This window comes from Haliotis asinina, chromosome 9 (assembly GCF_037392515.1).
Source record: "Haliotis asinina isolate JCU_RB_2024 chromosome 9, JCU_Hal_asi_v2, whole genome shotgun sequence".
Lineage (NCBI taxonomy): Eukaryota > Metazoa > Mollusca > Gastropoda > Lepetellida > Haliotidae > Haliotis > Haliotis asinina.
The window spans coordinates 4,437,867-4,463,182 of NC_090288.1; the positions used below are offsets into that span (position 1 = coordinate 4,437,867).

The window sequence follows — 25,316 nt, forward strand, 5'->3', positions numbered from 1 at the left end:
GGCATTTTCTATAAACATTTACTTTTGAAGTACAATTCATACACATATATCTCACTGGAAATGTACAACAAACGGGCCAGTTTAAGCCTACTGGCAACATTAACGGATACTGCTGTGTAAGATACTGCTTAAGATCGCTGCTTCACTGTCCGTCAGGCGGTAACTGATGGGGTAGAAACTGATCTCAGCAAAACCATTAACAGTCAATGTCAGAGTATCAGAGTTACAATCCGTTCAGCATTTACTCACACATTAACACTTTTCAGTATTGAGTACACCTTTTGAGTTCAGTTGAGTTAGCAGATTTATACCTAGTACTGGACATTTTAGGATTTTTGTAATGGTACTATCCATTTACATGTAGCAATTAGTTTTGCAGTAAGATAACTTAGCTGAAGCAGTTATTAGAAAATTCAGTATAAAAACTTCATGAGTGATATGTGTACTAAAAGGTGTGGGAGAAAAGAGTCTTGATTTACATATAAAGATGATGTGGCACAATGGAATCCAGAACCTGTTTTCATAAGAAGAGCTCCTTGCAGCATCAAATGCTGTCAGCTGCTGCTTAGTGGGGATAGAGGTACTACTGTCCAGAGTTTTGGCTCACAAGTTATTATTATCACTTCTTACAGATAAATATCGTGTATCGTAAACAAATATGCCTTTACTAGTCCAAGACATAAACTCAACACTCATGAATCAAAAAGTTGCTATATAGTATCATTTAAGGGAACAGTTGCTCATTTAATGACATATTTTGACATTGTAGCTATACAGTGATGGTTATATAAAAATCCAGTCTGAGCCTGACAATTCAGAAACTGAAGCAACACTTCGTGTTGTCTGGGTATGATGATACACTTTCATTTCAAGAGAACAGAAGTTGACAGTAATATGATTTGGTTATCATTGTCTATTTCAACTCGACTAGAAAATGGTGTGCAAACACAAATCCTTGATAACATTTAAACATACCTTTAGAAATCCACAAAGCTGTCCTAACTCTATAGTTTATCATAGACTTATAAATATCACAGCGCCACAAGCGTTTTGTGGATCCACAACCTGCAGCACCACAAACTTTACCAGTATGTCACAATACTGTATGATGTACAGTGAGACCCCAGATATCTGGACACATTCCTTCTTGTAGAAATCGTCTGGCTAAGTGAATATCTGGACTTTTATCATCCAGGCCTTGGTGTTGAAACAGTGGTGAGCATGCACTTCTGGGTTCAAATCACCTCCAACAGAGCATGGTCCTTTAGGTTTGAAAAATTACAATTCACTCTCTGTCAGACAGACAAACTAATCACCACTAATGCCCAGCTAATCGGCCATTAATCTGAATCATTAGACCTTGTTACGTGTCTAAACACATGGACACTCCCGCTTCTCTTCACAGCGGAAGATCAAAGCTTCAAACAGATAAATGAGTTTTGTTTTGATTTAGCTGGTTGTTTTGTAAAATTCACTGTCCGGAAACAGAAACTGCAAAGACAGTCACATTTATAACATAAGAGATTGTTTTTTATGAGTACTGACCGGAAGGTAAAGTTACCGGATATTTGGAGTCCGGGTACCCATGGTCTCACTGTAATTTATGAAACTGTGTCACCAGAACTAGCAGTGAAACAATATCCTGTGACATCCGACTGTTGCTGGGTTACCTCTGCAGCCAAACACATTGAAAACATTACCCCTCAGATCAAAGGAACTTTTAGGACTTTAAAAGTCATTAATCACACTTTTCAAATAAACATCTGATCAGCGACAGACAAGGTCAATAATCTGATCATCCAAAACCTTAAAAGGGCTATTCTCCATATCTACTGATCCTATGTTATCACTCGTCCAAAATATACTGTGGACTCACAATGGTACCATACTATCATGTTTAAAGTCTATACCAAAATGTATTTAACAAGTGACATCCTAAGCAGTATTAGGGACAGTTCATAATTTATGGTTGGAGGGTGATGACGATTTTTATGAAGAAGAATGTACAATGTGAATGACACCGCAACCACCCCCTCACCCACCCACCCCTCTGACATTCATGTACAAACTGAACGACACTCCTTGCATGTCAAGTGCAAAATCAATGACACCACCTTTCTATAATTTTTAAGCAAAATTGTTTGATATTTTTACGTAAAAAAATTGCTGACCCTACCAGTACATGTACGCAAAATTGCTGACACATCTCTACCCTACCTGGAACAAACTGAGTGCCCCTTCCTGCAACATAAAAATCATCATCACCGCTCACACACACACACCACCAAAGCCATAACTTACCGTATGAGAAGCCCCTTTGCTTCCTGATATCTGCACACAACTGTCATTGCAAAACAATTAAAGTGCAACATTTAACCTTCCTTGACAAATCATGGCATCTTTTTCAGTAAGAAAGTAAGTTCTTTATGGATAACAACTTCCTCATTACATATGGTGCTTTGTTATCCAGAAAGAATCCTACTTCCTAATAATGCCAATCAAACAAATCATCTTTTTCAGTGCCAAGCCTGCAACAAGATACTTTCAAATACATGCATAAGTTTTTTTGTCAGAATTTCAAACCAGAGGCTTTTTTTGTGGCCAGAATTTCTATATGGGTCCTTTTACTGGCCTGAAACTGAAACTGAAGGGCATTCAGATAAACCAGTTGTTAATTTTAGTCCTTTTGGTTGCCAGACTGTCAAATTAAGACCTTTTCCAAGCTGCATGAACCTTGTAATGGAGAGACCTGTGAATGTTTATGGTACCCATGCAGGACTCAGGCATGTGCATAGCGAGTGGTACTGAAAGTCAGCATGCTGTGTCCACAACACTTCTTCCATATCTGCTCTCTTCAAGAACTCCAGTGTTGAAATGGAACTAGCACTTGTTGATGCATGGAAACCTCCAATCTTTCAGGAATGAGAATAGGCATGAGTGAAAAGAGAGGAAAATGAGCCAGGTGTTGAGGGGGCTGCAGGTTTAGATGATTCACAAGAATGACCCCAGCCCCATCAAATCTGTGGAAAAAACTCATCCCTGATCCTTGTGTCTGGCCATGTAGTCAGTTCAATTTATATATTTTCAATTCCTTGCACACATCACTGTCTAGCTGTCATCCATACTGGTCCCCAACTGAAGTCTGAAGGTGACAGAGGTGGGCGTGGTGACATCAGCTACATAGATCTCCTGGCCGTTTTGTAGTCCTAGATCTGAAAAAGCACACTAAACGGTCAGAATCCACCATCACTATGATAAAAACATATGTTAAAACACAGTATGATGTACAATTCTGATCACATCATTCAAAGGTTTTACATAAAATCACTATCATACCACCATTGGCACCGAACATATAAACATGGGAAGGCAAGACAATGACTTCATTTTCATACTGCTGTATCAAATTTTCTAATCATCCTCCGGATGTCTACCTTCAAGCATTTGGAAAGCTTTTTCCAAGGTCTTGAATGCTGCATCCCAGAACAAATAATTTCTGACTTGGAGCCATGACATTCTTTGTTCATTGTGTCTTCTTTACATATGATCAGTCAAACATATTACCCAGTACGTGCAGGCAGACTTCAAAACAGTCTGCTGAAAGTAGCATCACAGTGAAAATTGCAAACATATTTCAATTTTCAAGAATGACCTTGAACTTTCTCTTTCTGTCAGGTTCTGACCTTGAGGGTGATCTTGACCTTGGCACTACAGAATGTTTGATAAAATAATTCCTCTAAGATACATAATACGATATCCTTGAAATGTTCAGAAACTGCATGGTTTGTGTGACAGCAGTGGTCAAATTCAGAGCAATTACAAAGATTCCACAAATCCAGTCTGTTCAATTCAACCATTCATTTGGAGAAATTGGTTTCATCACATGTTGACCTTGCAAGGGACAATCTCAAAAACAACACCATATATGTTCCATGATATTTTCAATACAGGTTCTAATGCCCATACTCACCTTTAAGGGTTTTCTTTAAATTTTCTTTAGTTTTTGCTTCTATAGATTTCACAGTCTGCATATACAGAGTTTTGTTTTTACCATCTATACAGGTTGTGATACCAGGGGATTTCATTTGACTGTAAAAAAAGAAACAACTCTTCAATGTGTGTTTAGCAGTAAGCGATTTTAGTGTTACGTCACATTCAACAATATTCCAGCTATATGGCGGTGATCTGTAAATAATCGAGTGTGGACCAGACCTGTGTTAAGTAAAACTGTAAGCAGTGATTAAGGGATGGACGATCCAAACAGTTATGATACATAAAACATCACGACACAGAATGGATACAATCAGTCAATGGCTAATCAAACTTGCTGTTATCTATATGCACCTCAATACATGACCTTCGATGCGATATGATACATACAGAATTGTATCACTATTTTCTACAGCAATGTAAATGAAGATGACCTCTTGTACTTGTCCCAGCATGCAGTGTTTCTGGAGCAAGCCTACTGAGATAATGCCTTAGCTTTTGATATGGGAAACACCACTAAGAAGACCCTTCAAGCCATCCAAAACCGATTTCACTGAATAATTAATAACTAATAATAACATGAAATAACATAAAGGATCACAAAGCCCTAAGGCTGAATAAACAAAATTATTTGTTTCTTGGCCACATCTTTTGTCAAAAGTGATAAGTTTGGTAGGACTTTTTAAAAAGACAAAAATAGAAAAAAGTGACAAGGAAGGAACACATGTCTATATTTTTTCTCTCAGAAATACAGCTTGGGAAGTTTAGCAGGTGTGAATGAGTTCTAGATTCAATCACACTCAGTCGTTTAGTGGACAAATGGATGATCAAAATTAATTAATTTTCAAATAGCAATAAAAAGTTGTACACAAATAAAAGTGACACACCGAAACCTGAGAAACATTTCCCTTTTTTTATTTAGCCTAAGGTGATGAAAGTCACTAAGGTAACCTTAGTGCAATGTTAAAGAATGGGAGCTAAGGACAACCTTAGCAATGAGTGCTTCTTGGAAGCAGCCCCTGGTCTTTTGATCCTGAATGAACTCTTGAGTTTTATGCCAGAATTTGAGGTTCAAGTATACATAATGGAAGACAACAGACAGATGTGCGAGAGATTTAGAACTGGTTTGCTAGCTTGCTTTGTTCAACGCATACGACATTGGTCAATATTACAAGTATTCTCACATATTTCAAACATGTATGACACACAAATTTAATTCTGAAATCTGGTCAACTCTCCACATTATTCATGAAAAGTACTCACTATGTATTACTCTCAATGAGGTGTGTGATAACGTCCTGGAGCTTGTCGTTCTCGGAGAAGGAGAGGGCTTGAGGAATCTGGCTGCAGCCCATACAATCATCCTGATACAGGAAAGAAGGAGTCAGTAGATGTTACGATGCACTGGACAGTATGATATATACCATATCACTACTCAGAGTGAGTCTATTTTTTAGTGATATTCCACCAATATCACAGCAGTACACCAAAGAAAGAGACAATGAAAAACACAACTTTGCAGATTCTGATACCTTTTGGTATGCACTTACCAAAACATATCATTAAAAATGCCAATTTAACCTACAAAGTTGAAAAAAATGTGATGAAAAAAAAAGCCCACGAAAGCAGAGTTCAGACTATTCACTAAATTTCCTCCAGCGCTGAGGGAAAAGTGGTTTCAACAGTTGTGCTTTGCTGCACCCATAACTCCTGCGCAGTGAATAGGTTTGCGGAACATGAAACAGTATGCATGCCCAGAGTATGAGACGTGAGCAGTAGTCTAATCTTGGTTGTGTACACAAACAAGTAAATAATCTACTCGTTATATAAAAAAACTTGTTGATTGTGGTAAATGGCCTCTGTGGTTTATTGACACCTATATGTCTGCCTGCCTGTCTGCTAAAGACAATATGCAATACACAGCTTCAATCACTGACCACATGCAATTTGAACTTAACACCTATCAGGCTATACGTCATAAACAAAATAAATTGATTTATGACTCATCCACCCGAGACCTATCTCTGCCACATTATGTAATTAGGCAGGTGTGATACTTGTACACGACATGTTTTTATGTCTGTGGGTTGCAAACAAACTACAGCCATTTTTCTCAGATGACTGGATCTGACAGAAACTGGTGCAAACTCTTGTCAGTTTCAAGTCCTGCTTTGTACTTGGACGAATGACAGTTTCCAGCCACGCAGTAGTTCACCATGTCTACTGAGGTGATTTTTGATTGGATCGAACATGAATTCAGAGAACATGTATTTACAAAACCTAACATCTCTATACATGTATACATTCTTAATGGATAACAACTTCTTCTAGTGTATATGATTTTGTTTGACAATGGTATATGAATCCATACTGAAACGATGCATCAAGTGCAATAAAAGATGTTATCCATAAAGAATCTTACTTTGTGACTCGCCATACTTCTAAAATGCCCAACAACAGATCATCTCTCTTTCTTTCTGAACAGGAGAACACTTTAACCACCAAGCTGCCCAAATGCCCCTGCACAACTCAGACATGAAGCCAAAGGACAGAAATAAAACCCATGAAAATTCTAAACGAGCCCCAGTGAGTTGGGAGATTAAGATCCCTGAAACTGAGGAAATGTAAACTTGCTTCAATTGTTCATGGCTGGGTAGGAGGCAAAAAACAATGTGATTCATGGACTGTTAGACAGAGTTCTGGTGGCCGTGTAGTGATAATATCCAAATTGTTTTCAGGCAGCAACAAACTTAATGACATACTGAACCAAGTTTCTTTGACAGCAACTGAGAGAACCACTGTATCCTGAAACGGTATACACTGTATATTCATTAACTGGAAGAATTACTGGGACCTGTCTACAGAACCACAAACAATGGAGGCTATCTAAACTTTGCTTTTTGGTCATATTCTAGAAACCAATCAATCAGTTCATAAAGTGTAGCCGTTGTCTGAATGGTTAAATCCGTTTCGCCCTCTCATGTTTGACTGGACTGGACGTCATAGGTCATCATAGGTCGTTCAAAGGTTACCTGACCTGGCTCCGATTTCTCGAAAGAAACTTAAGTTTTTACTCAAATTTCAAACTGAGTTTGACAATTTGAAACTGATTAATTTTAACTCAAATGCATTTTTTAAAACAGAAAATGCCAAAAGACCTTAAGCAATATATTCACAAAACTCAAACTGTCCACTATTATTGAGTTTAATATCAATTTCAGTACATTCTGGGAAATGTATTTTCTCAAATTTGAGTAAAAACTTGAACTTTAGTCAAAACTCAGACTTAAGTTTGTTTCAAGATATTGGGGCCAGATCACATACTGTCACACACTACCTACAGCTGTTACACATTGTGTGTTGATGGACATGGGAAACTTTCACAACCTACCCTCTTCTGTGCTTCGAATGTGTATGTGTACACGCCTTCCGTGTCGTTGAAGTTCATGTAGTTGTTGAGAGGATGTGAACAGCTGGAACAAATATCTTGTGACACAAATACACAAAGCATAACAAAGTAATAAAGAGATTGTCATTCAGCTCTCAGGAAATGCATTTATATTCATCCCCTTTTCCAAAAACATTTAAGACATTGGTGTAAAGTCATGCTCCATCGATGTGATTGTCATGAATAATCAATGTCTCATAGGGCAACAAATTCTTTCTCACTTCTCAAAAATTTTGTTTAAGATGCCTCGATTCATATTAAATATAAAAGAGCAAGAAAGACTTGCGTGATCCAAAACATTAAAAGAGTACATTTATTTATAAAACAGCAAATGGTCCTACTGGAATCCCCATTACATGACAGACTGAATGTACATGACATGAAGTTCACGATATTTAGGATCTGGACCAAACAATCATGTGAACAACAGAATGAGCATATCTCTACACAACTGGATATAATGACATGTGTCAAGCAAGTCAGTGAGCATGAAAACCCCACCATTCCTTAGTCTGTAGTGAATACTCCACTCAGACATACTCTGACTTCCAGCCTACCTGTCCATGGTTTTTTCCATTAATGCTGAGCTGGAGGCAGGGTAACAACAAGTATTCTCTTTAAATGGCTTGGTATGACACAGCCTCTGAATGAAAGCACTTGCCTTCCAGTAATACTTTCACAGCCATGAAAGCATCAGCTAGGAAGACCCTTACCTTGTTGCCACCTTGAACACCTCTGTAGCACAGGCCGCTGGAATCACAATAATGTCACAGTCATTCCCAAAGCATAATGTTGAGGACGCTGGTTTCTAATGAATGCATTTCTGAGTTTCTGACAGGACATACAATGTGTCCATCTGCGGAATCAAACTAGATCCTTTGGTGTGACAAGTGAACACTTTGACCTCTAGGCTACACCAGCACACTCAATGCCTCTGACAACAAAGGATATGTTTACTGTTATGGTTGTTGTTTGAATCAGCACACAGCAATATTCCAGCTATATGGTGGCAGTGTGTTAATAATCAAGCCTGGACCAGACAATTCAGTGATCAACATCAGCATTGATCTACACAACTGTGATAAAATGGCATGTTTCAAGCAAGTCAGTGAGCTTGTCCACCTGATCCCATTTGTTGCCTTGTATGACTAGCATCAGGTGCTGAACACTAATTCCAACCCCAATCTTCACAGGTCACAAAGGACATGTAGTGAGGGAATGGGGAACAACCTCATGTGAAGTAAAGGGAACAGCCTGGTAGTGAGTGGTGGTCATGCCAGGGATATTGTTGAAATGTGCCTAAGATCTCATTGGAAAAAGAAAATCTTTCCCTTTTAAGTTCATTAGTTCATTACTATCAAAAGACATTCCCTGAATGATACAGTTCCCCTCAAAGCTCCACAAAGTGTGGTCATACCTGCTACTACTGCATTAGTTGATGCCACAGCGGGGATGATTCTCTTGACAACACCTACACAGATAGAATGTTGTCCCATCACACACATCTTTATGTATTTATTCCACCATGATAAATGCATTCATCAACAGTTTCATAGAGTTCTAATGACATGATACTAAGAATAGTTGTCCAATAGAATTATAGTTTATGACTTAAACACGCAGCAGTGTAGCCAGTACTTATGCATAAATGGAATAGTTTATAGCTACACGACTTTTCATCAACTATATCAAGAAGTCACTCTGTATGTTACACATGATATAGGCTATGTCACTGATATATCAAGCACATTTGATGAATCTGTTTGTTACACATGAGAGATATACCACCCAACTTGTGTAAGTCTGTGCATTAGAAAAGATATATCACAACCTTGTGTGTATAATAATATATCACCCATAGTTTCTGAATCAGTATGTCACACATGATATTTAACACATATTATGTGAGTCTGTACATCAAGCATGATATATCCCTCACCCTGAGTGAGTCTGTATGTTACACCTAAAATCTTGTACTCATTAGCTCTGTCCTGGGACTTCTCTAGGATCCAGTTGATGTGCTTGGGATCATCTCCATCTATACCTACACCCTCTGAAACAGCAGTCCTGTTCCATCAGTAGGGTTTACAAGATGAAAAAATAACATTGCAAGGCATGGTTATTTTGAATAAATAATATGAAAAATGCCAAGTAATGGAGATCACTTTTTCCTAATCAGTCCCCAGGCTTCAAAATATTTGAAGTTAGATGCTTCGAGACAAGTATATGTGACTTCTGTATGTACAAAACCAATAGAGCTGGGGAATTCTGCATTCTAGAAACAACACTATTTCTCACTACAATGACATTTACAACCCAAATGACGTAAATAGGGGTTACGAACAGCTAATATATAATCTAAGAGGATGTGTGGTGGGGAGGATGTGTGATGGGGAGGGAGGGGTGGGATCACTTTTACCACTAGGCTCCACCACCCCTGACACAGATGAAGTGCAAGGCTGTTATACAAAATAATAATAGTGTTATCGACAAGTGCACCTGAGGTTCTGCTCACCTCCAAATGGCTGCTCTTTGGGCCACAGAAGGATCCTGACATACTCTATACAGTGTTCCGGAAGCCTTGGCGTGTGGGCTATTGTGCAGAGAGGGAAGTTTACCTGGAGAAACATAAGATAATGATGGTTTAACCACATCAATTTGAGTGAGATGATGTGAGGGGCGAGAGACCAGAGGCGAGATGAGAAAAGACACTGATACTAAATTATGAAAGAAGTGTCTTCTACAATACAAAACTTTATCATACAGCTCATCTATGGATTCAAACTGACATCCTGCAATATTGCATCACAGACAAGACACCACAGACTGGTCTTCAGCAACCCATGATTTGTCATCAGGGGCAACTGGTGGGATGAGATGGTCAGACTCGCTGACTTGACTTGACAAATGTTATCACATTTCAGTGATGTAGATCAAAGCTCATGATGTTCATCACTGGATTGTCTGGTTAGGAATTAATTAGGTACAGACAACCATCTTATAGCTTGCATATTGCTGAATGCAGCATTATGAAGCGAACTGCACCAAATTTTACAGCACTGCACAACCCCTCATGGTACATTCCACCACCTCCCTACCTCAGAACATACATGGACCTACCTGAGGGGGATACAAGTCCAGTGTACACTCTATACAAGTGGTCAACCCTGGGAGAATAACACGGGCATTCCCTTTGAACCCTTCTGTCCCTCCATCCACCATTGGGATAATAGAAGACTGGTCCAGCTCTCCATCCTCATAGATCAACAAGCTTATCTGTAGACAACAGCAACTGTTTACAAAATTGCTTCAGATAGCTAGTCACAATGCCTCCTAATAACATCTTTAAGCAAGTATCAAGTGGTTGTTTTAGTTGTTACATGTGCAGGTTGAAATCTTGAAGCAAAATAGAATGATGTTTCTGAAACTAGCCGTGAGTAAGCCTTTGACTGGAGGTGATTTGTTAAGCATGTTGCTACTGCTGAGTCAAAGGCTTGGTTACGGTCAAATAAGGTCAAATATTGGAACGGAGCTGAAACCTTCCTTTGTGACAAATTTCAGCTGCTTCTTTAATGGTGTTTAGTCCCAAACATGCAAGTGTTGCATGAGTCGACCTTAATTAATTCATGCTAAGGAGATAAAATATGATATAAAACCGAACACATAGTGTGACGTTTTCAATGTTTTATACCTCTGATTTTCCAACGCAATATCTCCATTCTACCATAGATGTGTTAAAACAAAATCCCATGATATTGGAAAATCAGAGGTATATAAAGTGATTATATACCTCTGAATGACTTTGATTAGCCAATCACAATATAGTATTTATTGAAGTCATGGTATAATTTGTTTTAAACATGTTCTATTCAGAAATGAGATGGATTAGGCACAAGTTATCCAACTTAGGAGTGCCCTCTCTCATTCGTAAGGACAGATCTGGTTACATTCATTTGATTTGTTCAAGTTTTCTTCATTTCCTAATTTATGGTGAACCTGTGGCCAAAACAGGACCTTGTGATAACTAGGTATTTCAAAAACAGATGATTCTAAAATGAGACTGATAACTCAACAAACAGACAATGGCAGAGAGTGGTTGAGTTGAGCTTAACACCAGTAACACCAGAAATGATGTTTATATACTGAACCTTTGTGGGGATTCAAACATTCATGAACTGGTAATGGAATGCTCTTACCACTGGGCTAGAGCACATTTCCACATGAACTAAGAACTGAACATATCTATGTTAAACTGTGTCCAGGAATCATTCAAACAAAGTTTCAGTTACATAGTTTCAGAAGGTATGATAAAAATGTAAATATACGGCTAAACAATGGTGGTGTTGTTCAGGGTTCGAAATTACCACTTTGAGGTAGCAACTTTGCTATTCAAAATCCTATTTTGCTATCTGGAAAAACAAACAGTAGCATCATCTTGACACCTGGCATTTTTTTTTTGTGAAACCACTCATGCTCATCATTTAGCCGTCATTTTCAAAGGAAAGATCCCACTTGTGCAATTTCACTTTTAAACTTACCGATAGTGGGATTTTAATTTCCCCAAAATGCTCATCGTAGCTTCCCTTGGTCACTTACGCATCGCAATAATATGCATGTGCAGACGTATACATGTATAACATTACTGACTCATATGTTTGAAAATGGACATTCATCATTTCCTGAAGTGTAAAGGTCATAAATGTCATCTGCTAATACAAGCAAAGGGATTACTTTTGCATAACTTGATAAATACCAGGATGCAGAGATACTTAACACTGCATGAACCAATTAAATGATGTATTTTACGCAATAAGAAAAAATGCTGCTACCAGGTAAAAATGTTGCTACCTATTATTAAACCAGGTAGCCAGTACTTCCTACTTTCTTAAAAAAGTTAATTTTGAACATTGTTGTTTTTGGTAGCAGCAACTTCTAGAATCCCACTCAAACAAATCATACGACTCAACCACACCTCTCTGTAAGTCAAGGAGAGCTAAAAAGTGCAAAACTGATCTACATAGATTACCAGCATGCCATTGATCCAGCGCCGTGCAACGATGGAATCGAGACCACACACAATGATATGGAAACCTGCAACATGAATAGAACTTGTAATCACTCACCAAGAAGCTGCAGTACTGACTTCTATTTACTTTTAGGCATGCCATGTGGGTGAGCGAGTGAGTTTTACACCTCACTCAACAATGTTCCAGCTATATGGCGTCAGTCCGTAAATAATCAAGCCTGGACCAGACAATCCAGTGATCAACAGCATGAGCATTGATTGAGTGCCATTTCACAGACACCAGACATTTGCTATCTGATACTTTACGTATGCAAGGGTGGTACCAGGAAGAATTATATGGCTCCCAGTCAGGAAATTTTTCTAAGACCAGCAATTAATTTCTCTTGGAACAAGGTAGTTGCTTCATGGTAACCATGGCAACCTCAGAGAAATCTCCTTACCTCTGTAAAATGACTCATCATAGTCTTGAATCTTTGCAAAATGTCTGTTGAACTGTGTTAAGAAAATATCACAAATGAACCACTCTTAATTCAAGAGAAATCTTGCTGTCTCATGTCAGTCCACACTTTCAGTGAGGATCATGAATAAAGTCACCATCCACAAACCATGATTTTCCCTTACCCACTGTGATGCAGATGATAAGATGTCATTCCTTTTCGACCTTGACCAAGGTTCAAGGAACTAAGAACTCTCCCACAGACTTGAACCAACAGGCCAGTCTTCGCCCAATACTAATGTTGATCTCTACTTAACTGACACAGGGCTACTGGCTCCATATCATCAATGTCACATGTCTACAGCCATGAGTGATATAACAACATGCAAGGTGTACCTCTGAACCCATGAGATATTCAGTTGATATTGGAAAGGCACACCACTGAACTACAGACATAAACCAATCTAAGACAGTGTGGTCACCAGTCAAAATGCCGTCCAAGTGCAAGGATACTGAAAATGATTTTTTCACATTCAGCAATATTGTAGTCATATGACTGCAGCCTCAAAAAACAAGTTTAACCAGTACAAACCAGTGGGTGAAATCATGAGCATGATCCATTCCATCAGCATAGGTTGGGTATAATGGCTCACCAAAGTCAGGTCACACATTCAAACACACACAATTTCCTGTTTACATTTTAGGTTGTACAGTGACCTATGGCAAGGAAGGTATCCATAAATTGGGGCATAGCTAAAGCATTGCACCAAGGGTATCCATTCTACCCCAGGATCCAGAAATGGGTGTGACACAAAATATGATATACTGGTAATCTACTCTGCAACACAATCCTCTTGGTATAGGTCTTGGAGAAGGATACGCTTTGACTTTGCATCCTGGGACTCGGTTGTTTATGAAATCAGCTGCTACTTCAGCCTTAGCTTTCCCAACATCCTTTGGTCTGAAAGACAAAATCAGAAGACTAAACACACTCATAAACAGTTCATTTAATACAAACAGTAATAAAAGAGTTACAAGTTACAGCTCAATGCTCTCCATCACCTGGTAACCATTACTACAAGAGTCATCAGAAGATGACATATCCCCCCGCCCCCCACATGTTTCAAAGGACAAATAATCTGAGAGTTACTCATTGTTTTTTTAGACTAAGTTTGAATTGTTTCCATGGAATTCATGAAAATTATAAATGCCATATACCTGTAACCAGCAAAGTCACAATTTCAAGATGTCTCATATATCTGACAAGATCTGTTGAAAGATATGAAATGGCTTTCGAGAAGCCCACCCCTCTCACACACTGAAACACACCTCTCACTTTTCAGACTAGGTCCGACACATTTCCATGGAAACCGAGAAAATAATAAATCACAAGATCCTGTGAGGACATTCTTCAAAGAATTCATAACCTCTACAGGTTTGTATAATTCTTTTTCAGAAGAAGTCCTCCTTGGGGTACATATAAGCATTAAACAGACTCCCGAAGAGAAGCAATTGGGAGTGGTATTCTGTCTGACAGCAACAGTCCATTCGATCGAAGTGCAAATCTACAATCACACGGAAATAGAAAAGGCACCGACCTGGTCACCTGACCGCTGATGTCAATCAAGGCGGGGGCGTGACAAAGCTGAGGACCCGCTTGTCAAAGCTTACTTGCCCATTGGCTAGAATTTGGGAAATCCCCAATGACAAACCCCGCCCACCCAAATCAAAGTTTGGAGACCTGGACGTACGGGACACTCGCCAAACTGAACCTTGTCCATACCGCACTAGCAAGCTAAGCAGGGAAATGGAAAGGAAAGTAAGGCACCCAGCCAAAGAGGGCGGGACTAAGAAACCATCACCAAATATCACCGCCGATAAAATGTGAATGGATAGTTACCCAACACCGAGTGCAAACAGATATAGTTATCTAACAAAGCTTAATCAGCTTGAGCAGAACTATTCTGTCTACTGCAGGGAACTGACTGACCGAACCGAGCACACTCTCGTGAGTGTCTGTTCAGTTGGTAATGACGGTTCTGACGTGGCCACTGCTCTCACTGAGTGAGCTGACAACCCCTTTTTGGGGAGATAAGCCTTTATGTATATAGACCTTGCAGCCTGCCGATACAATCCATCGGGATGCCGTCTGTGTATCAGTCGGATAGCCAGCCATTCCGCCACCACAACAGCAAAATAGCTGTTTCTCCGTACGGAGCAAGGCTATTCTCTTAAAATAACTTTAAGAGGTTTCATAACGTCTAATACACGAACCTTACGGTATGTATTATCAGACGACGCAGGCAGCATGCACCCAGTTAGATCGATAGGCGCGGTCATTCGAAGCGAATGATCGAATTTTTTTGGGCGGTATGAATCCGGTAAGCGATTGCTAACCCGATCCTTATGGAACATAGTAAGATCCGGGTCTGAAAACATGACGTGTAAGTCGCTAACACATCTACCAGACGTAACCGCCACTAAAAAGTCGTTTTCCAACTTAACAGTTGTAACGACGGGTTGGCCAAGTCATAAACGAGAGGAGTGGGTAACCATTCCAATACTCGAGACAAATTTCACGACCGGACGCAGTCTGTCCACGCCTGCAAGAAAACGCTGTACCCGGGGGTATTGTCCCAACAAGGCACCCTCAACGGGTATGTGGAAGGCTGAAATAGCCAGGGAGTAGCCTCGAATCGTAGAAGCGGCTAAGCCAGATTCTAAACGAGACGGTAAGAACTCCAATACTTCAACTATAGTTGAAGAAAAGGGATCGAGAATCCCTCTATTTTCACACCAGCGCGCATAACAGGCTCATCTATCCTCACACGGTACATTCGTGGAATCCGTCCACGAAGCCAGAATTGTGTCTGCAACTGATGCAGGAATTCCGCTCTTTTGGAGACGATTCCGGACAGTGGCCAGGCCACCCACTGAATCCTGGGGATTGGGGTGAGGCTGGCCGTCCTGGGATAGTAGGTTCGGTCGCCGCGGTAATAGTACCGGCGGCTACACTAGCGACCTGAGTATTACCGGAAACCAGCGTTGAGACGGCCACAGAGGTGCGAGAAGCACTAGTAGCCGCGCTGGTTGGGTGGCAAGCTGAGACAGAACTTTGGAAATCAGGGGAATTGGCGTAAACGCCGACAACACCCTTTCCATCCAGTCCCGCTGGAAGGCGTCGGCGGCAATCGCTCTCGGATCAGGAATCCGCGAACAAAAACCCCGGAATCTAGTTCGTCAATCCAGAGGCAAACAGATCCACCTAGAACAACCCAGACAACTGGGAGATAATCCCGAATATCTCCCGATCAAGCAACCACTCGTGGGGAGTCAGAACACGTCGTGAGAGAGCATCTGCACGCACGTTGTCGACCCCTGGGAGATACACAGGCATAACCCGTATGCTGAACTGATCGCACCATAGTAGAAAACTGCCATGCCTCCTGAAGGAGCGACGGAGACACAGTGCCGCCCTGCTTCAGAATGTAGGACATCGCCGTCTGGTTGTCCATCTCTAGACAAACCCCTCGGCTTCGAACCTGATCCACGAAGCGTTCGAACACCAACGTCACAGCTCTCAACTCTAACACATTGATGTGCAAGGTCGCCTCTTGGTCGGACAATAGTCCCGACATCGCGAGATCGCCCAGGACGCATCCCACCCAACCCTGTGAGGGAGGCATCCGTCTGAACTGTGAGCGACGGTACCGGGGTCATCAGAGGTAAACCTTTGAATAGATTCCCGGTATCTGTCCACCACCGCAAGTGACGTATCAACCACCGGGGAATAGCCAGATTCTTCTCGTAGCTCTCCGAGTGGGACCACTGTTGTGCTAACGCCTGCTGAATGGAACGCATTCTCCAACGTGCACGCCAGACTATGTCCACCGTTGCCGCCATGTTGCCTAGCAACTGAAGCCACGTCCGTGCTGAGGCAATATGGGACTGAAGGAACCTTAACACTATGCCCTGAAAATGCGCTCTTGGGACAGAGAAACCACCCCTCGGGTTGTCTCGAACCTCGCCCCTAAGAAAACCAGATCCTGCCTCGGCACCAGTTGATTTTTAAGATAGATAACCCAACCTAGCCTGGTGAGTATATCCATCACCTACTGTGTGGATTCTCGACTTAGGTGTTGGGAAAGCGCTCTGAGGATCCAGTCGTCCAGGTACGGGAAACAAAAGTTGCCCTGCGCCCTGGCGACCTGAACTGGTACTAGCATGAGTTTGGTGAACACCCTTGGCGCCGTGGAGATGCCGAAGGGGAGCACACGAAACTGATAACAAACCCTGTCGAAGGAAAACCGAAGGTATTTCCTGAACTCGGGATGCATCGGTACATGGAGGTATGCGTCTTTGAGGTCGACTGACGTAAGCCAATCCTCTGCCTCTACAGACGAGATCACTAACCTCAGTGTCTCCATCTTGAAAGACGGCACCTCTATCAAGTTGTTCAAACCCTTGAGATTTAGAATGGGTCTGAACCCTCCGTTCTTTTTGGTTACCAGGAAATAAGTGGAGTAAAACCCCATAGTCTCCTGTCCTGATGGAACCATCTCTATAGTTGCCTTGTCCAGTAGAGACTGAATTTCGGCACGGAGGATTGCCACCTTTTCCGGCGACTTCGGCACCGGAGTGCAACGAATCCCGGCAAAAGGAGTAAGCTCTCGCTTCCACTGTGGCGTGTGGCCATCCCTGAGTAATAACGGGAGGCGACCACCCACAGGAATTTCGGGTAGAAGGCAAAGTGTCCCGGCCGACGGCAGAGATTGCCGCTTGCAACGGGACAACTGAGGGCTCCGGAGGTACTCCCTTTACCCCTGCCCTTGCTCTTCCGTGCCTGTAGTGGAGCAGTTCACTTCGGCGCATCCTTAGACTGAGTCGCAGGATAGCTTGAGCTGAGGACCGAAGGCCGCGAGCGAGAGGTGGAGGGTTGTTCAAGAAAAGACTTAAGAGTCCTTGAATTGACTAACGGCCTCCCCGGCCTCACTAACTCCCGTCAAAGCCCCCGGGAACAGGGTCAAGCCCAGTCGGAAAGGCAGAGACAGCAGTGCCTGCTGTGTAGCCGGTGAATACCTGGCGACAGCCATAACCTACGAAGGCCAATCACAGCATACATCATCTGACTCGTGAACGCATTGAGTCGCGCGTCAAATGTGAATGCACCTCCGTAAGTTGCCGCTCTAACGTGGACGAGGAAAAATCCTCGTCCCCGTCCTCCTGTGACACCACCTGCCTCTGCAAGACAGAGAGATAGGCTGAGTGCCCCGCAACCTTAAGTTGCTGCACGGCTTTCCGATATTGCTCCTCAAAGGAGCGGAAACCGAGCGCAACACCTGGTTCGATGAGGTTCGATGAGGTACAAAGCGGCAAGCGGCGACCCTGACAAGCCGACACCTGGCAGTGGCCAGACGACCCCCCAAGCGCGATCGAGGCGTACACGCACTCGTCGACAACGGGAGGGTCAAATAGCGCATCGTCCCCCATCAAGTAGCCGGTCAAGCTCCGGGAGATCGAACCGCGAACGGCTACCCTACAGGAGCGGATTAATTACCTCACTGAGGAGTGAAGGTAAAATAGGCAATTGAGCCCCAGCCACCCCACACGGAGCAAACGCTTCCCCAAGAAGACGAAACTCCGCGGGATCAGGGGCGTCCGCAGGGACGACCACCTGCGGCACAGCCCCTTGATCTCGGCTACCCTGCACGGAGTAAACACTTCCCAGGAAGACGAAACTCCGTGGAATCGGGTTAGTGCACTGAGCAGAACCGATGCAGGCGGCAAAGCCGGTGCTCGAACCGCCAGTTTGGTTGCCGGTAACCCCGACGCACAAGGGACCCGTCAACAAGGACAACAGACCCAGAAGAGCCGAGTTGTCGGAGTCGGCCTACCTCTGGTTCACTGAAAAACCAGGGTGCCGAGACCCCGTGGTGTCGACTGCCGAAGCAGGAACACCCGATGCACTGAGCGGAACCGAGGCAGGCGGCAAAGCCGGTGCTCGAGAACCACCAGTTAGGTTGCCGGTAACCCCGACGCACAAAGGACCCGTCAACAAGGACAACAGACCCAGAAGAGCCGAGATGTCCGAGACGGCCTACCCCTGGCTCATTGAAGAACCAGGGTGTCGAGACCCTGTGGGGTCGGCTGCCGAAGCAGGGACACCCGATGCACTGAGCGGAACCGAGGCAGGCGGCAAAGCCGGTGCTCGAGAACCACCAGTTAGGTTGCCGGTGACCAACGGTACGAGACCCGATGGACCGGCGCCGGCAAGCGGAATTGCACCCAAGCCGGTGCTCGGTGCAAAACCCCCAGAGCCAGCGGGGAAAACATCACCAGAGCCGTAGCTTGGATCTGACATTCCCACAGGGACAGCACCCGTGCCTGAGCCTAGACCCAAGACTTGGGTGCACCCCGAAACTGTAACAATAGGAACCAACTAATGGTAACTGATGTACAGAAAACATACGCAATTGAACACACAATATGCAAAATATAAACTCACAGGCGATAATAAATTGCCAAAATACATTAACCCAGCTAAACAAGAAAGTATAAGCGGATAAATGCAATAACAAGTGTGCACACACAAGTGCGTAATGCAATGAAAAAGACGAAAAGTCTTAAAAACCAACCTACCCATTTTGACTGAAACAAGAACAAATGGGTTAAGACATCTTAGCATGTAAAACATACTAATAAGAAACACATAGGAATAAGTGAGACGCAAGCGAAACACTTCCCGCACTAAAAAGAAGCCATAAAGACCGCCATCTTGCCTGCCACATGACAGGAAGATAGGACCCGACCGGCAAAGTTACAACAATATATGAATGAAAATTTCAGCCAAGAAATTCCAACTAACGCCCGTGCGAAAGAAAAGGAACCATACATACAGTAGCTGACTCTTTCTCACTCATAATTCCGTAGGCAGATAGCACAAAAACTATCTAAATGGACCACACACGTCTTTCTAGTCGAACGACAGCATGAAAAGTGAGGTGCGAGGTAGACGGCCAGAGTTACCTGCTCTTGGCTGTAGGGGGCCTGGGGGGCCCTGTAAAGGTGGTCCCACAAGACAAAAACGAGTTTTTTGTTTTGTAAATATTTTATTATCAAAATAGTTACAACTGTCGTAGGGATTTTTAATGGACATAAAAATGCTTATATGTACCCCAAGGAGGACTTCTTCTGAAAAAGAATCACACATTTGGGCTGTCAAATTATCATGTATGATCCTGACAATCCAAGAATTATCATCACTATATTGGATTAAAACCCACCCTAGAGTAAAATAGTTTTTATATTTGTTGATTAATATGAAATTATGCAGCAACATGACAATGATCCACACACAACTGAATCTGGACCAGAGAATCCAGTGACTGACATCGTGCACATCAATCTCTGACAACCGAATCCTGTTGGTCAGCTCTTAACACAAACATGGGTTGCTGAAGAGCAATTCTAATCCAGATCTTCACAGGTAAAGTAACTATAACCAGCTAGCATCTTAGGCCAGTGTGCCAGCCAGCCTCCAAGAACATCTGATAATTTGAACCATGCTGACTGTTACTCACCTGAACAGAAACTGCCTGTTGAGATTGGACACATCAATGGTGTCCATGTCAATCACATCTATGTTGCGAAAACCAAGCAGAGCCTAAAATTGAAACATACATTCCTTGAAATCTAAAATGGTACATTTTCTTCCTTGTATGACACATCCATTACATCAAGTTAGACTGCAGTTTTCAGAGATATAATATATCTACAAGAGCAAATCATAAGTCTAGTCTAACTGGCAGACACAGTGCATAGCCTCCGAGGAGCAACACTCTGTATAGGGCCGTCTCTATGTTTGTCTTACAGTAAACATATTTTCTGCCGAGATTGTCGATGCATGATACTTGGCGGTTGTTGACATCACTGACCGGTAACTAGGAAGTGGCTTAAGTCTGTGAATGATCAAAAGTTTTCAATGCAACGAATAATCGTGAGTTTTTACCAGCTTGGAAAAATTGTAACTTTTTCCCGCCCTTTCTGACAGGAACCCCCTTCCTTATCCTAATAATGCTACTTTCTGCCGTGAGAATGGGCAATGCCAGGACAAGTCAGCGGTTGACGACCTTGTTTTTCATCGAGCTCAAGAATGGTAGTACACCTGATGGATCAAGCAGTTGATAGATGCATGTGTTAGAGGGAGAGTCTCTTTGTTTAAAAACAACAAGCATCCATACCATAAGAAATATATTATTTTTTCAGCTGATATCCGTAACTACCACAAGAATAAGAAACATGAGCATGTATGAAATAACTTTTCAAGATGACAAAAACATCCACAATAACACAGCGACAAAGAAGAAACATCAACATCCATTCCAAACACTGACCAATCGAAGTTAATTATTCATCTCTTTTTTCTCAAACAAGTGATATTTTTGAGTGAGTGGGTGAGTGCATGCGTGCGTGAGTGAGTGAGAGAAAATTTAACTTCACACTGAAACTATTTCAGCGCTATAATGCCTAAGCACCTATCTGATTTGATTTTCTCTTGTGACCAGCAAGGCATTCTGAGGACACGAAGAGGATGGGGACCTACACAGGCTGAAGACTTATGTTCTCATACATAATCCCAAATGGGGTAACTCTGAGGTAGACCTACCAGATTTTTCAGCAACTCACACCCAAGACCTCCTGCTCCGATGACAAGGATCTTGCATACTTCTTGTAGGAACTGCAAGGTCTGCAAAGGAAAAAAATGGAAATCACACAAATACTACAGTCATCATACAATGCAATCCATGAGTCTGTCCTACATAAAAAATTCATTATGGGGAATTCAATATTGAATAATATGACTGCAACAATGGCATGTAATAATGTAAACACTAAAACATAGATACAGCATTCAGTAACATGACAATTAAACCATGTACCTCAAACATCTCAAAATTGACTGGTGGACAACACAAAATTAACAAGCTAACTCTCACTCTTTAGCTCCACATAAACATTACAACTTGATTTCAACAAGAGTCATATGAAAATGACATATCCCCCCAACCCTCACATATTTGCAAGGACAAATCATCTGACAGTTACTTGATGTTTTCTTAGATTAAGTCTGAATTGTTTCCATTGAAATCATGAAAAATATAAATGCCATATATCTGTACATGCAAACAGCAAAAGGCACCACTTCAAGATCTGTCTCATATATCTGCCAAGATCTGTTGAAAGATATGAAATGGTTTTCAAGTTGTGCTCTGGAAACTAAGCCTATCATGGCCTATCCCTCCATTTTGAGACTAAGTCAGAATTGTTTCAGTGGAAACAAGGAAAAATGAAAATGCCAAAATATTGTAAATAGTGAAAGGCACCACTTTGTGGTCTGCCTTTTGCTGTAAGATATTGAATAGTTTTCGAGTTGTGCTCCAGAAACGAAGCACATCCCTCCATTTTGAGACTAAGTCAGCATCGTTTCCATGTAAACTGGGAAAATGATAAATCACAAAAATCTGTAAACAGCAAAAGGCACCACCTTAGGGTCTCCCCTACATATCTGCCAAGTTTTACAGAAAGAGATTTAGAAGTTCTTGAGTTGTGCTCCAGAAACAAAGCTCACCCCTGCATTTTGAGACTAAGTTCGAAACGTTTCCTTGGAAACCGAGAAAATGATGAATCACAAAAACTTGTACATAGCAAAAGGCAAAAGGCACCACTTTAAAACAGACCACCGTAGGTTCTGACTGATATATCTACCATGTTTTGCAGAAAAACCTTGAACGGTTTTTGAGTTCTGCTCCGCAAACGAAGCCCACCCCACCATTAGACTAACACCAAAATGTTCCATGGAAAAACAAAAAAATACAAATGCCCAAACTCTGTAAATAGCAACAGGCACAACTATAGGTTGAGATTATTATATCTATCAAGTTTGGTCTAAAAATATTGAACGGTTTCTGAGCTATGCTCCAGCAACAAAATGATTACAGACGGATGGATGGACAGACAGACAGACGAGGCATCGACCATATCCCCCCTCATTACATGACAGGGGGGATAAAAAGTCATAAACATGACCATGGTAGTTGTGGGTGCCCCTTTGTACAGAAACATTCATCAAGAATCTACCTAAATAAGTTAAAGCAGTGTGATCTGCCAATGAACATTTTTTTAAAAAAAAATGCTGTTGAGGTTAGGTTTACATAACGCAAGAACATTCTGATATTTTTTCCAAAAAGCACAATTACTATGATCACAGAAACAACCATTTGCCACATTTACCAAAGTTTCCTTCAAGATTTTTTAAACAATTATTTCACTGGATTCATATTTGAAAAAGGATCAAACTAACTAAACTTACAAGTCTAGTGGACACAAGAATGAACAGCTGTCTGAATCATTAAAAACAATTCAAACTTGTTCATGCCCAATAACCATGGTTACAGAAAACTGGTATTTCTGTGTTGTGTGTACTTCATATACTGCAAGCATGACAAAGTTCCCTCTCAAATTTCAAAGGTCAGAGTGTTAATTTCTTCACTCTAACACTGGCATCCCCATCTGCTATAGGTTTAAGGCTTCTGTACATGATCACTCTTATTAATACATGAATGAATTTCAGGAACAAGTCAAAAACCAAAGTCCAATAAACAAAACGAAAATCATTCTTGTCATTCAGAGGTAAGTGGTAAATCTCTGGGTGTTTATTATCACTACTTACTTCCAACTATTCATACCTTATAGAAATTTTCCACAAAGGATGGAATGTGGGATGTTTTCAGAACTCACTGAAAACAAATTATGATATTGAACATACAAAGGCAGTACCAGTGAGGCATGTCTCATTGACAATAATTCAATAACATCATTATAGCAGGGAAAGTCTGTAGGACTCTGTACCTCTGAACTTGGTTCAAAATCCGGATGAGCGAATGGTCCACCTCTTTCCAAGAATTTCTTGACATGGTTCCAGCGCCCAGGCCAGTCACTTTCCATATCCAAAGTTGGTCGAGGAGTTGATCTTTATGAAATAAAGTTTAAGGCAAAAAATTGGAGTTTGAAAATAAATGACTGATGTGAAACATGTGAAGTGACTCTGAAATACTAGTCTTTTGAACTTGTTCAGTTGTGTAGATTTACAACAGAAATAGGAGCGACTACACTCTACAATCATGAATGACAAAAATTGATGATTGAATTGAACTTAATGACATTTATGATCCATAAGCTACAAGAACACTATGATATAAGTAGATGTGAAGATTCCAGTTAGAATTGATCTTAAGAGACAGGATTGGGTGGTCAGGCACACTGACTTAGCTGACATTCATCACCACAATTGACAATATCGAATAGGGCTGCCTAAAAAGATCAATGTTCGGAAATGTCATCACTGGGACAAATCATTAAAGAGCATAGATTTGAAAACAGTGTCACTGATAATGTGAAAATGAAAACTGTGTCACTGATAATGTGACACATAAACAATTGTGATCAAATAAAGTTTTAATGTACACATACAATAAACAAATTTAAGTATTTATTGATGGGCTGTTTCTAAATTATATGCAAAATGCTGTTTTGTCCCCAGACACCAGTGCTGATATATATGTTCCTTCTGCCTTTGGATGCTTTTTGCAGACAACTGCAGTTGTGCTCCTGCCATCAGCAAATAACCCTAACCCTAACTCGAACTACACGTTACTTCTCCAATATTAAGTGTATAACTAGTCGATATTTAGTTGACTATTATTGACCTCTATAATCTGAATCGGTAGCCAGTCCTAATGCTGATGCCCATGACGTCAGTCACTGAATTTCCTGGATCATTTACCGACCGCCATCACATAATCCATTATTATTACTCCTGAATTTCATTGCAGCTTGTACAGACACTGGTCGTGAACAACTTCAAATACTTACGGCAACCTGAAAACAACAATATCAGATTAATGTCCGAGAGACGCGATTGGACTGACATTCATGACATGACTCAACGAAAGAATCTCGTCTTAACAGATCAGCTACATAGCGGCTCTCGGACATGACATCATATGATTTGAGAACTAGTGATAAAGGAAGTGTAAACGCGTATGATAAATTCACTATAAGTATGACAAAAAGGCATTAAGATATGGCGCACTTTAATACAGACGAAGAATCACCTTTTCTCGATAGCGTGCCTGTGCTGCAAATTGTAATAGAGTTGTCGTTCTTAAAAGGAAATGCATTTGATACTACTTTACATACGCTATTAAACATGTGAATACATAGATAAACATGTTTTCCACATGTGTACTGTTGGTATATCAAGATATTCTTGAAAATCTTCAAAAGAATTAACGTATAATTCAAACAATTAAAGGTATGGACAAAATGAGAAGTAGAAGTCAAATACAAGATAATAT

The 25,316-nt window shown here is 41.3% G+C and overlaps 1 protein-coding gene across 2 annotated transcripts; it reads right to left on the reverse strand.

Moving 5' to 3' along the window:
* LOC137296877 (NEDD8-activating enzyme E1 catalytic subunit-like) lies at positions 1-25,119 on the reverse strand. Of its 2 annotated transcripts, none has more exons than XM_067828760.1 (16): positions 25,074-25,119; positions 23,809-23,929; positions 21,566-21,646; positions 20,481-20,563; positions 13,781-13,861; positions 12,905-12,948; positions 12,465-12,529; positions 10,559-10,714; positions 9,954-10,056; positions 9,378-9,491; positions 8,856-8,909; positions 8,152-8,188; positions 7,382-7,463; positions 5,254-5,354; positions 3,971-4,089; positions 1-3,212 (listed from the first exon to the last, which is right to left on the reverse strand). In XM_067828760.1, the coding sequence occupies exons 2-16, from the start codon at positions 23,902-23,904 to the stop codon at positions 3,109-3,111; spliced, it is 1,320 nt and encodes a 439-aa protein (XP_067684861.1). In that variant the 5' UTR covers positions 23,905-23,929; positions 25,074-25,119; the 3' UTR covers positions 1-3,108. The 2 variants fall into 2 exon arrangements, with proteins under 2 accessions (XP_067684861.1, XP_067684862.1); XM_067828761.1 differs by having other exon boundaries at positions 25,060-25,079.
* Positions 25,120-25,316: the final 197 nt, after the last annotated feature.